Source organism: Sceloporus occidentalis, unplaced genomic scaffold, assembly GCF_023333645.1.
Source record: "Sceloporus occidentalis isolate IW3139 unplaced genomic scaffold, rSceOcc1.0.p SCAF_59, whole genome shotgun sequence".
Lineage (NCBI taxonomy): Eukaryota > Metazoa > Chordata > Lepidosauria > Squamata > Phrynosomatidae > Sceloporus > Sceloporus occidentalis.
In genome coordinates, this window is record NW_028317039.1 from 2,618,135 (window position 1) to 2,632,822 (window position 14,688).

General features: G+C 38.4%; 1 protein-coding gene across 1 annotated transcript in view; it reads right to left on the bottom strand.

The window, feature by feature from the left end:
* Positions 1-10,577: 10,577 nt before the first annotated feature.
* Positions 10,578-14,688, bottom strand: part of LOC149287545 (thrombospondin-type laminin G domain and EAR repeat-containing protein-like) — a 59,037-nt gene continuing 54,926 nt past the window's right edge. The window contains exons 10-12 of the mRNA XM_089492754.1: positions 12,887-13,074; positions 11,021-11,122; positions 10,578-10,731 (exon numbers count right to left, since the gene is read on the bottom strand). Of these exons, the coding sequence (XP_089348880.1) occupies positions 10,578-10,731; positions 11,021-11,122; positions 12,887-13,074 (444 nt within the window). The remainder of the gene's footprint in view (positions 10,732-11,020; positions 11,123-12,886; positions 13,075-14,688) is intronic.

A 14,688-nucleotide genomic window follows, 5' to 3' on the forward strand; every position in this document is an offset into this window, starting at 1 on the left:
GGGATATATATCTCACCTGGTTTCCTCAGCCAGGCACGGTAGCAAACCCAGGAGCCCTCAGGTGAGGCTTTCTAAGCTCATTACTGGGGAGGAAGCCTTAACCCCTTCGTGACAAAGGCTGATTTTACTTTTTGTACCCTTCGTGACAATGGCCTTTTTAACATTTCTGCGCTGCTTGTGTTTAGCTGTAATTTTCTTCTTTCCCGTTTACTGAACCCACACACATTAGATATTGTTTTTTTCAGGACAAGAAGGGCTTTCTTTAGATGACATTGTTTTGATTGTATCATATTATTTACTACTAAAAAAAGTATAAAATATGGTGAAAAATTTAGAAAAAAATGACTGTTTCTAACTTTTAGTTGAAAAATCTTTTACTCATCTATAAAAGGTAATGAAAAAACCTGCTAAATAGATTCTACTATTTGTCCTGAGTTTAGAAATACCCAATGTTTTTATGTTTTTTTGCTTTTTTCTACACATTATGGGGCAATAAGTACAGGTAGCGTTTTGCTATTTCAAAGCCATTTTTTCCAAATCTGGTAATTCTTCCCCCCATGTGCCATTTCGGGTATCTTTGAACCCGGCCAATGCAATTTACCCCATCAAATCATATATTTTTGAAAACTAGACAGCCCAGGGTATTCCAAATGCTAGTATTTTAACTATTTCCATGCACCATATCTACCACCAGTTTTTGTCAAACTTTGTAGTAGTCATTTTTTTGCATTTGTTTTGTCACACACATTTTACTTCAGGTATGAATTAAAAGGTTCTCGTTTATGTCACTATCACAAAACACCCCAATATGTGTTCAGCAACATCTCCTGAGTACAGCGATACCTCACATGAATGATTTTGCCTGGCTGTTTGGGGGCAAAAGGGCCACATTTGGGGCATGCGCATTTTTCAATGTTGAACTTTGGCATTTGGGGATCCACTGCCTATGCCCTATTTGGTACATTTTTGAGTCGGGCCATTTCAGTGTGCCCAATAAACCCATATATTTTTGAAAACTAGACACCCCAGGGTATTTCAAATGCTAGTATTTTAACTCTTTCCATGCACCATATCTACCCCACCAGTCTTTGTCAAACTTTGTGGTAGTCATTTTTTTTGCATTTGGTTTTCCACACACATTTTACTTCAGGTATGAATTAAAAAGTTCTCGTATATGTCACTATCACAAAACACCCCAATATGTGTTCAGCAACATCTCCTGAGTACAGCGATACCTCACATGAATGATTTTGCCTGGCCGTTTGGGGGCAAAAGGGCCACATTTGGGGCATGCGCATTTTTCAATGTTGAACTTTGGCATTTGGGGATCCACTGCCCATGCCCTATTTGGTATATCTTTGAGCCGGGCCATTTCAGTGTGCCCAACAAAACCATATATTTTTCAAAACTAGACACCACAGGGTATTTTAAATGCTGGTATTTTAACTCTTTGCATGCACACATTTTACCACCAGCATGTTTTCAAAGTTTGCAGTAGTATTTTTGTGTGTGTATTTTTCCCACACACACCTACTTTATGTATGAATTTACAGCTCCTGGTATATGCCGCTGTCACACGACACCCCATAATGTGTTCAGCAACATCTCCTGAGTGCAGTGATATCCCACATGCATGGGTTTGTCATTTTTGTGGGAACTAAAAGGCCACATTTGGTACGTGTGCATTTTTCTAATTGGAAATTAGGTGTGTGGCCATCCTTCCCCCGGTGTTAATTGGGACGTTGTTGAACCTGGCCAATTCAATTTACCCCATCAAATCATACCTTTTTTAAAAGTAGACACCCCATGGGCATTTAATATGCCAGTATTTTAACTCTTTCCATGCGAGAATTGTTTTAAGCTAATATGCTAATTTTAGGACTTGCTCACAAAAATATATTTTTTATATATATATATTTTTTTTTTGTCTTTTTAAAAAAAAAATTTTAACATTTTTTTTCAACTTGGAGGTTCCCCTGATAGTGACATCAGTGGGAAATGATTTTTACATTTTACTAGTTTTTTACTATTTTTTTTCTAATTATTATTAATTTTATTTTATTTTTTAATTTATTTTTACTAATCACACTGTGATTAGAAAGCTGGGTTCCATTTTCTTGCATGGTGAATGCAGTACCTGTATTCAACCTGCAAGTGGAGCCAAAGTTCTCTAGATGGTCTGGACCATCTAGCGAACTTTTAAAATTTGTTGGTTCCTGTTACAGGGCAGTGGCCATCTTGCTTGATGGCGAAGATCATCGGCAGCTGCGGCTGTGACCGCTCTCCGGAGCGGTCACAGCCCATCGAAAGGTAAGTGTTTGGTGTCGCTGGATGCCTTCTGATCGAGGCATTCCAGCGACACCATTTAAGTTTAGGAGGCGATCGTCGATCGCCTCCTAAACGCTTTTAAAACGGGCGTCCGCCGCCATACAAAGTATGGCGGATGTTGACGCCCCGTGGAGGGGCCAGAGATGGCCCCTTCGTTCCGATCGCGGTGTTGCTGAATGCCTCGAGGTCGAGGCATTCAGCAACGTTTTTTGGGTGCAGAAAGCGAAAACAGATCGCTTTCTGCACCCGTTTAAAGACGTGCCGGTCCTGGCACGTCAATTGTCGTAAAGCACATGCTTTTCCGTGTCGTGCCAGGACCGGCAATTGTCGTTAAGGGGTTAAAAGAGAGGGCTGTTAGGTTTGAAGGGGGGAGGAGAAACTGAGTGAAGGAGCAGCTACAGCCAGCGCTGCAGCCCACCAGGTATGAAGCTTTATCTATGGAAAACCTGTTACTTTGCTTTGTGCCAGACCTTAGGCTTGTAGAGAGGTATCCGGATGTTTAGTTAGAGCCGGACAGGCTTAGAGTTTGTTTTGTTTACAAGGTGCTCTGTGCCTACAGCATCTAAATAAACACGCTTTACGTTTGAAACCTGTGTGAATACAGTCATTGCCGCCCCATGCGTGAGCTGTTCCCTACAATACCTTACATATTCTAGTAGAGGTAACCATGAGGTCAGGTAAGGTCTTGCTTCTTGTTTGATAGGGTTTCTTGGCCATATTTATTTCAAGTCTTTGAGACATGGGGTTAACCGCAGGTATACATGAGGTACTTGGAGAATTATCCCATTTTAAAGTTAACCTCACAAAATCTGAGATTCTGAGCATCTCCTGCTCGCAGGTTATGACATTGGTGTTGAAGTCTAGTTTTCACCTTCAAATGGTGCACTTCAAATAGAAAATAATTAGGTGTTCAGCTTTGTTTGGATTTGGATAGGACATATCCATATTTTTTTTTCAAAAATTGTGATTCATGTTTATTACAAGAAATCTAGATTACGGTATTGGATGTTTGTGCTACACAAAATTTTGATAAGTCTTGGTCTTTCAGACCCATACATGTGGCACATCACCTGTCTGCAAGGAATGAGTATTTAGATTATCCATTGTCTACCCTGAAATGGACTCGTAGGAGTGATGTACCACAAAAATAAATGTGGGATATACATGTTTAAATGTCCGTATGAGCAACTCTATTGGTCGTCAGCAGGGGGCTCGTCTGCCATTGGTTGATGGCAGACGAGCCCCCTGCTGGCGACCAATAGGGTCGCTCGTACAGACTGTTAAACTCCTGGTGCCGTAATTGTCCGGCAGATCCCGCTGGTCTCCCTGTTCTATCATTTATTAACTGATAGAACAGGGAGACCAGTGGGATCTGCCGGGTAAGTTGCAGCATTGGGATTTTAAAAGTCTGTACGAGCGACTCTGTTGGTCGCTCGTACAGACTTTTAGGCTCCTGGTGCTGTAACTTACCCGGCACATCCCACTGGTCTCCCTGTTCTATCAGTTAAATGTCCGTACGAGCGAACAATAAAGTCATTCGTACGGACATTTAACTGATAGAACAGGGAGACCAGTGGGATGTGCCGGGTAAGTTGCAACATTGGGGTTTTAAAAGTCTGCACGAGCCACTCTGTTGGTCGCTCGTGCAGACTTTTAAAACCCCAATGCTGCAACTTACCCGGCACATCCCACTGGTCTCCCTCCCTGTTCAATTAATTAAATGTCCGTACGAGCGAACAATAAAGTCGCTCGTATGGACATGTAACTAATTGAACAGGGAGGGAGACCAGTGGCATTGGCAGGGTAAGATGCAGCATTGGGGTTTTAAAACCCCAATGCTGCAACTTACCCTGCCGATGCCACTGGTCTTTAACTAATTGAACAGGGAGGGAGACCAGTGGCATCTGCAGGGTAAGTTGCAGCATTGGGGTTTTAAAACCCCAATGCTGCAACTTACCCGGCACATCCCACTGGTCTCCCTCCCTGTTTAATTAATTAAATGTCCGTACGAGCGAACAATAAAGTCGCTCGTACGGACATTTAACTAATTGAACAGGGAGGGAGACCAGTGGCATCGGCAGGGTAAGATGCAGCATTGGGGTTTTAAAACCCCAATGCTGCAACTTACCCGGCACATCCCACTGGTCTCCCTCCTTGTTCAATTAATTAAATGTCCGTACGAGCAAACAATAAAGTCGCTCGTATGCCACTGATCTCCCTCCCTGTTCAATTAGTTAAATGTCCGTACGAGCGACTTTATTGTTCGCTCGTACGGACATTTAATTAATTGAACAAGGAGGGAGACCAGTGGGATGTGCAGGGTAAGTTGCAGCATTGGGGTTTTAAAACCCCAATGCTGCAATTTACCCTGCCGATGCCACTGGTCTCCCTCCCTGTTCAATTAGTTAAATGTCCGTACGAGCGACTTTATTTAAATGTCCGTACGAGCGACCAATAAAGTCGCTCGTATGGACATTTAACTAATTGAACAGGGAGGGAGATCAGTGGCATCGGCAGGGTAAGTTGCAGCATTGGGGTTTTAAAACCTCAATGCTGCAACTTACCCGGCAGATCCCACTGGTCTCCCTCCCTGTTCAATTAGTTAGGGGTTAACTTTGTTTTTTAAAGGGTTAAGGGGCCGTGCAAGTGAGCCTATTGGTCGCTTGCACGGCCCTTTAACCTATGGATTTCCGCTCCCGTTAACCCCTTCAATGCTGTGTTAGATAACGCAGCATCGAAGGGGTTAACGGGAGCGGAAATCCATAGGTTCGCTGTCAGGGGTTACAAAGACCGTGCGAGTGAGCCTATTGGTCACCTGCAGGGTCTTCCTCTGGCATCAACCAATTGGTTGATGCCAGAGGAGGTCCCTGTAGGCGACCAATAAGCTCATTCGCACTGCCCTGTAACCCCTGACGACGAACCTGCGGATTTCCACTTCCAGGAACTGCCGCGAAGACAAGGTAAGTTAGAAGAGGGGGGGAGAATGGTAGACGAAGACGAAGACAATCACGAAGATCTTCGTGGTGTGTGTCTTCGTCTTCGCCTACGTTTTACCGCCGCCGTCTTCTCTTCGGCGTGTCTTCGGAACGTACACGAAAACGCACTCTTCGTGTTCGTTTTCATGTTCGCCCGAAGACGAATGCACAAGTCTAATATATATATATAAATATATATATAAATATTAGACCCTGCTGCCGATAGCAGGCATAGATCAACACATTAACACACAAACCCATCTTTGCATGTATAGATCAATTGAAATTCACTTGTGATCTCAGCACTGAAGGTATTTATCAAATAAACAGAATCAGACATACAAATCCTGTATTTGCAGGTATACAATAATAATATATGAAACGTAGCATTGCAGGTATAGATCAAATCAATACATGGAAACAGCATTGCAGGTATTAATCAACTGAACAAGACATACAAACCCTGTATTTGCAGGTATACATAAATAATGTATGGAAACATAGCATAGCAGATATGGATCTACAGAAGAACACACAAACCCAGCTTTGCAGGTACAGATCAATTGGAATTCACATAAAAACACGGCATTAAAGGTATATTTAAAACCCCTAAATTACAGGCATAGATCACAGGTTGCACACCCCAACCACGCTGCCCACATAGAACCTGGCCAGCACCCAGATAACACACATAACATTTGCCATCTTTGTCCCATATACACCCTGCCTGTGCCATCCTGTTCCCCAAGGCTCAAACATCCTGCTAGTGCCGTCTTTGCCCTTCCACAATTACACATCTATGATACACACAAACACATTAACTCATGCTCTCCCTCATTCAGACAAATCATCCACATATTAACTCATGCTCTCCCTCATTCAGACAATTCATCCATTTTAAGAAACTACACCCCTTGGAGCTTCAAATGAGGGGCTACATGTATTTCTAGGACAAAAGTTGAGTGCACAAATAATGATGGAATATGTCGCTTTGGCTTAAAAATATGTTTTTTCTAACTATAACAACATGTTCATTTGTGTCTTGCGCACTCCAGGTTTGTACTAGAAACACATACAGCCCCTCATTTGATGCGCCAAGGGATGTCGTTTTTGCAAATGTGTACTTTTTGTGCCATAATTTAACTTCCTACATGAGCAGTAATGCCATGTCAAGGCTTTAACCCTAATTACTGACCATTCACACGCCCTTTCATATCTCCATTCACTCACAGAAGCACACGCCATTCTTTCCATACATTTACTCACAGTAGCACACACCATTCTTCCCCTTACAATCCCAAAGAAATGATGGTAAAGGGAGAAAAAAAATCACTTTTACAGCAAAAATAAGTTTTGCCGTAAAAATGCAAGGCGCTCCAGGGATGATATGGTTACTCACAGGCTACATGGCTGATTTTAATAATATTTGCAGTTCATCAGGATTTCAAAAATTGCCTCCCTCTACCATTGGCTAAATTTAACCCCATGATCAAAGGGATCATAGGATTAAAAATTAGTATCGGCCATTTTTAAAAAGGGAATGTGACTTTTTATAGCTATATGATCGCTGTGGTAACATTGGCTACCACAGTGATCATTTAGCTAGAATACTTAAACTTTTTTTTTTTTTAAAGTTAAACTACTTTATGTTTAAATAATTTAATTTGATTTTGATCTTTTTTCATCTGCCTTAAGAGACCCCCAAATCATTTTTTTTACATTTTTATTTTTTTTAACAATATTTTTTATTCTTTTTTTACAATCTATATACCGTCGGAAAGGTGAGGCGATTACCTTTCCAATGGTATATGTTGGGGGATACAGGCATCTAAGCAGCATGCCCCCATACCTCTTTAACTGACAATTGTCAGTTGTTAATAAAGTTGCGCGGTGACGTCATCACGTAATTGCGCCCCGGTGATGCCCTTCAGTGTGAGGGGCAGATCGCCGGGGTAGGTGGTGATGGAGGTCCACAGACCTCCATCAAGGTAAGATAGTGCTAGTGACGGCATGGTGCCGTTGTTAGCACCTGACTGGGACTGCTAGCGACGGCACCATGCCGTCGTTAGCAGTCAAGGACTGTCCTGGGTGGTTTCAAATTCGGCGGGGGGGGAAACAGGGGGGGCAAGGAATAACCTAGGGGGGGCAATTGCCCCCCCTTGCCCCCCTGTAGCGACGCCACTGCTCAGGGAGCTTAAGTGGGGCAGTATTTGGGTATTGTGATAAGTTTGTTTTATTGTAGGGAAAAAGCTGACAGAGGTCTCTCGTATGGAATGAATGAAAAGGGTGTGAACATTTTAAAAGACTCCTACTCTCTTTACACACATTAAGAAAAGGAGGGATCTGGACATATAATTGGTTGGGGACATAAAAGAAAAACTAGCAGAACCATGGCACTCCTAAAAACTACATAGCAGAAACTCAGTCATTATGTGGTAGCAAAGGATCAATAATTACGAAGCTTTAATGAGTGATGGAAAACTTGAGTGATGGGAAAACAATGTTCGTGACATTTATTTGGGGTATAATGGAACACAACATAATGTAACATGACACTTTACAAGTAAAGGACATATTGTAATGTGGTAACTTATGTTTTGTCCTGGTATAGATTTGTGCATGCATGTATGCCCTAGGTTGGCTGCAGGGGTCTTTAATAAAGAACAAAAATTCTTGACGTTGTGGGTTATTGTTTGGAGACTATAATGAGTATTAGGCTATGGTCCGGGGACTGGGCAATATTGGGGAGACAGTTTTTAAGACTGTAGTGGAAAGACGATAATAGTATGGAATAGACTGCTGGCTATAGTGTGGACAAAGGATTTTAGGGAGTAGTGTACTGAAGACTCTGATAGGGGTTGTGATCTGCATTTGGGACTGAGGAATATCAGAGGGGACTGGCTTGAGAAGTGCGGTTGGGGCTGAGGATAGTTTACTTACCTTGCAGCCACTGTGTCTCTTTTGTCCTGTGATTGCTGTAGCATGTTGAAAGAGTGATAGATAAATGTAATAACCTCCTAGCTGAATTTTAGTGTGTGTTAATATAAGTGGCTGTGTCTTAGTGTGTGTGTGTGTCCGGTTGTGATTGGGTGAGCGTCTAGGAGGGTATGTGTTAGGCTGAGTATGTAAGTGTTTCTGTGTATGTTTACGGTGGGCATGGTTTTAGGGGGCAGCATTTTATCCTTGGACCCAGGCAGCACAATGTCTTGGGCTGGCCCTGAATGCAACACCTATATTTTTTTCAGGACAAGTTAAGCTTTTCATAGATATTATGTCGTATTCATTTACAATGTAATGTTAAAATACAAAACAAATTCCTGAACCAAATGGTAAAACCAACAAAAAAGAATTCATTTCCTTGTACAATAGTTTTACATGTATATTGCACATGCAATCCATTTAGGTTACAGCAGGTTATATCACAGGGTATGTATAAGGAGGGGTTACATTTTAGAATAAAAATACATAATATAAAATGATATAAAAATATAATATAATATATAATATTAATATAATATAATATATGATAAAATATATGTAGAAAATGCAAATGTTACAAAATATTTCACATATATGTTCCTCTTCAACTATTATCACTCATTATCATTAAAAGGGTGGTGAACGTTCTTCAACCCATTTTATGGTTTTACATATCAGGACATAATAACAATCATCTGTTCCTCAGCAGGTTTAAAAATAGGTAAATACAACAACATATGACATATTATACTGTGTCATAATTTATTCAACACAGATAAAGCCACAATGGAAAAATTGTCCTGTTGCATGTACATATGGTGGCCTTCTGAGTTCAGTTTGTATGCCACATATTGTCTACATAGCTGGCACTTTAGAGGTTAATAAAAGATCTTGATTCTACTAAATCTAGTGAATACAATGCAGAGAGTGAAATTGTAAGTCTACAAAAAACCAACAGCCCTTTTTTTTAAGTAATGAATAATAAAAAGGTTATCTGACATCATTTATTCACTTCAAGTCCAGCTATTTGAGCTTCATTTAAAAGAAACTTTGTAAGAATGCAGAACCATTTTATGTTGGAAACAAACATATGAAAGAGGAGGGTTGGGTGCTAAGTTTAATTTGTCTTTCTGAAGTCTGCAAAGAGGAAAATTAAGGTTACAAAATACATCTGTTAAAAAGCTAATCTGAATAAGCTAGACAAAAACAACTTTGAAGCACATCTTTGACTGTTTTAACTGGCACACTTTCATTTTGTGGTTTTATAATCTAAGATGTATTTATGCAGTTTTATAATTTTACCTTTGTAGGACAGGAAGGGTATATTGGGGACTAAATCTAGAATAAATAATAATATCTCTAATAATCTAATATTTCAGTAAATATATTACAAAACCCCTAAAGACAGTTTAATTACAAAATCATTATTACAACATTTGAATAAACCCAAATATTTATATTTTCAGCAAAATAAATATACCAATACAAAACATTTTATAGGACAATTAAATTATATATATTATATAAATTAAGTCTGCAAGGAATACTCCAATACAACTTGTCCCCCTCATATCCCCTGCTCTGGCTCCATGCAATAACTGGATACTTAAGAGTAAAAGATCATTCAGATTCCCCCATTGTTCTCAGTTCAAATACTTGATGAATCATGAGGTAAACAGTAAATGCAATAAGATAATGTTTCAATACAATTTTTTTTTTCTAGAATGTTAGGTTATTTAATGTTTCAATACAAAAAAAATTTCTTTAAAGAATGTTTGGTTATTTCCACAGCTGATGCTTGGTACAGGGTATAGTTTATGTTGTTTTGATGTCTCTTTATCCCTGTATTATATGAATATACTTTTTTTGCTTTTGCAGTAAATAATATATGTCCAAAGATATCTGTGCATTCTAAATAAAATAATGTAATTGTATTGCCGTGTCAAATATCTAAATCAGTGGGATATAATAAAGCGTAGGAGTAGGATAGTGGCTTCCATTTTTTGCTCTTAGTAGAAGTTTGTTTCTATTGATTACAATGGAGCTTTTTGTGACCGCAATTATGGTAGTAGTCCGGATGTTGAATTGCAAACCATATATTTTCAACTACTTTAACACTAATTGAGGTTTAGATGGGTAATGAAGTCCCTTACCTCCATATGCTATACAAGCAAATTCTATTGATTTCCCTACTTGTTTTTTAACAAAAAAAATAAGGCATAATCCATTGCATTACAAGTGTCTAAAATAACACAATGATGGGTAGATTTCCAATGATTACAGATATTTGTGTTTTCAGAAAGTCTTCAGTTTAAGCACTCTGGAGGTAGGTTCTTTAGCACTGGAATACATTAAATACGAACCAGTGCTGGTATTGAAAGCCTCCCAGTCTCGGCAGCCATAGGTGGGAAGATAGTGGGCAGCTACAAATCCCTCATATCCTTGCCACCTGTGAAATAAATAAAACACAAAAACTGACACATTCTACTAAATGTTATGATGTACAGCTGGCTGCATAGTGCATCAAGAATATTGTGATGATAAAAAGGTGTTACAAATGACATAAGCATCATAAGCAGCTGGAGTATAGTCCGAAATGAAGAGGAGAATAGAACTGGGTTACCATTAATTCCTATCATGTTGGCTCTTATTGCACCACTAAAAGTGGTATTGCATGAGTATTATCTGTCATATAAATACCACACCCTTTATGACAGCATAAATTGTATATACAGTACCTGTATATAACACTGTTGACAGAGAATGAGCTGCCATCAAAGGAATTTGCCACAACCAAGAAGTAGTCCTCGCCAACTATGAAGAATTCCCAGTCCACTGCACTAATAAAAAAAATGAAAGAAAGACATACAGAAGAAAAGGGTGTAAAAATTGGGTAAGACTGGAGGAACCAAAGTCATATAGACTGTGAGCTATCGAAAGACAGGTAACTATCTTGATGGGTGACTTCCTTAGATAGACTGAAGGAAAGAGAATAGTTTAAGATTGAAGAACAATAGATAAATGCAGTTATTCTCTACAGTCCCAACTGACATTTTCAAATTGCAGGCAAGGTTATGCATGTTTTTTGTGTCATTAGTGAAATTCCAAGTTGGACTTTTCTCCAATACTGTAACATCCAAGAAAGTTTGCTAAGTATAGTCGCATATTGCTAAGAGCCACATCTCTGCTCTATATTATACAGCTCATGGAGAAATATGTTATTCTATTCACACCACAGCTATATAATAACACCTGAAATAAGGTATCCCAGAGAAAAGCACACACCCACATATGCACACATATCAGCAATCTGCAAACATATCGGCAATACACAGATTGATTTCTGATTACTGGTGTTTAGATGTGGAAGATAAAATTGGTTCAGTTTTTTGGGCAACATAGTCTATGCAATTGTTATTGCACACTACTTGGGCAAGTACATGGACAGCAGGGGGAACTCCATTTTTTGTATTACTGGCATCAGGTAAACAAAAAAAAATGGCTCATTATTATTCACCCAACCAGATACTCTTATTAAAATAAATAATCAGCTCAGTATGGTATTTGAACAACGCAAGTATAGTACTTGCGTTGTTTTCTGTTGAACACTAAGAGGAGTGTTGTTCTGGGCCGCTGCAGTACTGTGAGGAAGTACCTTTTTATTATTTCATTTCTCACGTTCACTATCTGGTGTTTATTTCTTTTACCTTCTGGTGTTACAGTATGGTATTTGAGTAAGGAAAGTCATCAAAAATATCACATGAACGACTAGCACCCTTAGGTCTGCAGATAAAGCAAGCTGGAACCAAGATAAAAGCCTTTTTTTAATGCTAAATTGCATTACTGTACATAGCACTGTATTTTATGCTGAAGTTCAAAAATATTTGAAAAAATTAGGCTAATAGAGGGGGCTCTTGTATAGAAAAGCAGACTGTATGTATAAATATATATTTAAATGGAGAAGTAAGCACGGCAAGTAACAAAACTGTTCTCCACATACTACAAAATAAGGCAAAGAAATTAGTTTCACAAAAGAAACATACAATGGAGAACAAAGCAGATTAACATATGAGGAGGAACTAATACTATAGTAACTCCAGAACCAAAGCTTTACATATAATATATGTAACGATTATAGAGTTTCTTGCTCTACTTAAAACTTATCTTCAAAATAAGTCAGCTATTTTTAAAGTTGGTGATAATTTAACAGTAAGATGTTGATGATGATGATGATATAAAGAGATAAACCCTTGTTCCATTTATACTACTTATAACCTTTAAAACCTGCATGAACCATTATTCCGAAAGAAGGTTTTTAAAGCCATTTCCCTAATGGTTAAGATTCAAGAAATTGCTATCTATCTGATGAACAAATAACCACTCTCTTAGGGATCCTAATGGTTTGCTGATCAAAAGCTGAGAATCTACGATGGAATTAGTTCACATAGTTCACAAGCTAATGCTACTTCAATAGCTCTGAGCATCATTATATTATTGATATTCATTTACAACCATGATGTTCCAAAACTAATTTACATATAAACATTTCTCCAGGATGCTTCACTATTTTCAGAGTTAGAGGCAGAGCTCTTTCAGATGAATACCTGTAAGTGAGGATATCCTGGAACTTCACAAACAACTGTCCAGTGATGTTCAGCTCGTAAATTGTTGAATTGATGACATACAAATTTTTGAGCTCCTGTGTCCCTACATCGTAACTGTGACTGTTGGCAACAGCAAGAAAAAAACGGCCCTGAATTCGGAAAAACTCCCAGTCAGAAGCGCCAAATGTCTAAAATAAAAAGAGAAAGTATTGATTTTACAGCATCAAAAATGGCAGAAACTGTTCAGTTCTAGTCTAATGGCATTACAACCTATTTCACATGACTCCACATCGGTATTATCCTTTACTTATATGGTGTAAACAAATTCAGCAGTGATAAGATACAGTACAAAAATGAGGTTTGGACACTCAATTTGACAGCACAGCAATACTGGGGATTATAAAACTGAAATGTTATGGGTAGAGAGTGATTAAGATTTTTTTTTATTTATTTCTTTTATTTCTACAAGCAGTGGATAAAGTACAAACAATGTCATTAAAAAAAAATAAAAGAAAAAATCATCAAAGGAGATATATAAAATAAATATATACTGCATTTGCTCGATTATAAGATGACCTTGATTAGAAGACGACCCCCCAATATTTTAATATTTAATTTAGGAAAAAAAGAAAAACCCTGAATATAAGACTACCCTATAAGAAAAAAGTTTTACTAGTAAATATTGATTCACATGTAAACTATTTTTCATATTTACTTTCAATAGTTTTTTATTAATTTTCAAAGAAATAAGAAGTACAAATAACACCAATAGTAATACATGGGAGACAGTCACAGCTGTCAGTTATGATCAAACCAAGACAGTCGCAGCTGTCATTACATTGAAAATTCAAACCATCTTGATAAGCATTTATCTCAGTTACATTGTAACATTATAAGGTAATAAAAAACGTAAACAAGAAAACTTCCCTGTAAAGGAAGAGGAACAGAACAGTATGCCTGAGTGAATTTTTAAAAAAAGTGTATATCTGCTCAAGTATTTTATAGTGAATAGTTTTAATAGTAATCACGATTTAATAGTAATCGTGACACCGGGCTTGACCCGGAGATTGCCAGATGAGCACTGCTCCTTCGGTTCTCCGGGTCAAGACCTGAATCCTCCAGGTCGCGGAAGCGGGGTCTTGACCCATCCCGCTCCCCACCCATTTTTTCCTTTAGCCGGAGCCGAGAAGTTCCCAGGTATGCTTATAATGGAGCAAATACGGTATTTATAATACAAAGTGACAAACGTGAAAATTTGGAAAAGGGAAGAGAGAACAACAAAAAATCATAATTACAAAATAACCTTTAAGGATTCAAATTAAGGGAGAAAAAAAGGTTTAAAACTATCAAATATTTTTTATTTATGACCTTCGATATTTTGCTTTGTTAGAACTATTATCCCTTTTCTAAATTTTTTATTAAGTGCAAATTTGACTGAACATACATACCATCACACATACAAAGTGACACCGTGGCTTCTGAGGGCAGAGGTGGATCTTCCCACTTGGGGAATTAAGATAAAGGGGGGAGGCGTCAAATAGTTTGGCTTAAATGGTTAGTCCAGGGTTGCCAAATAAGGTGGTAGGTGTATATTTGAAGCAATAGAAGCAAATAAACCAAATTCCTTTTTATATTGATATTCAATCTGGTTTATTACCTCTGAAATTAGTGGGGTTTTTTTCATTTTCTAGATATTGTGATCTTTACAGCCATTAGAATCTGAATTAATAATTTCTGAGATAGTTTTTTAACAGGAAGAGTCATATGAAAAAAACCAGATTTGGTCTTATTTCTATATCCAG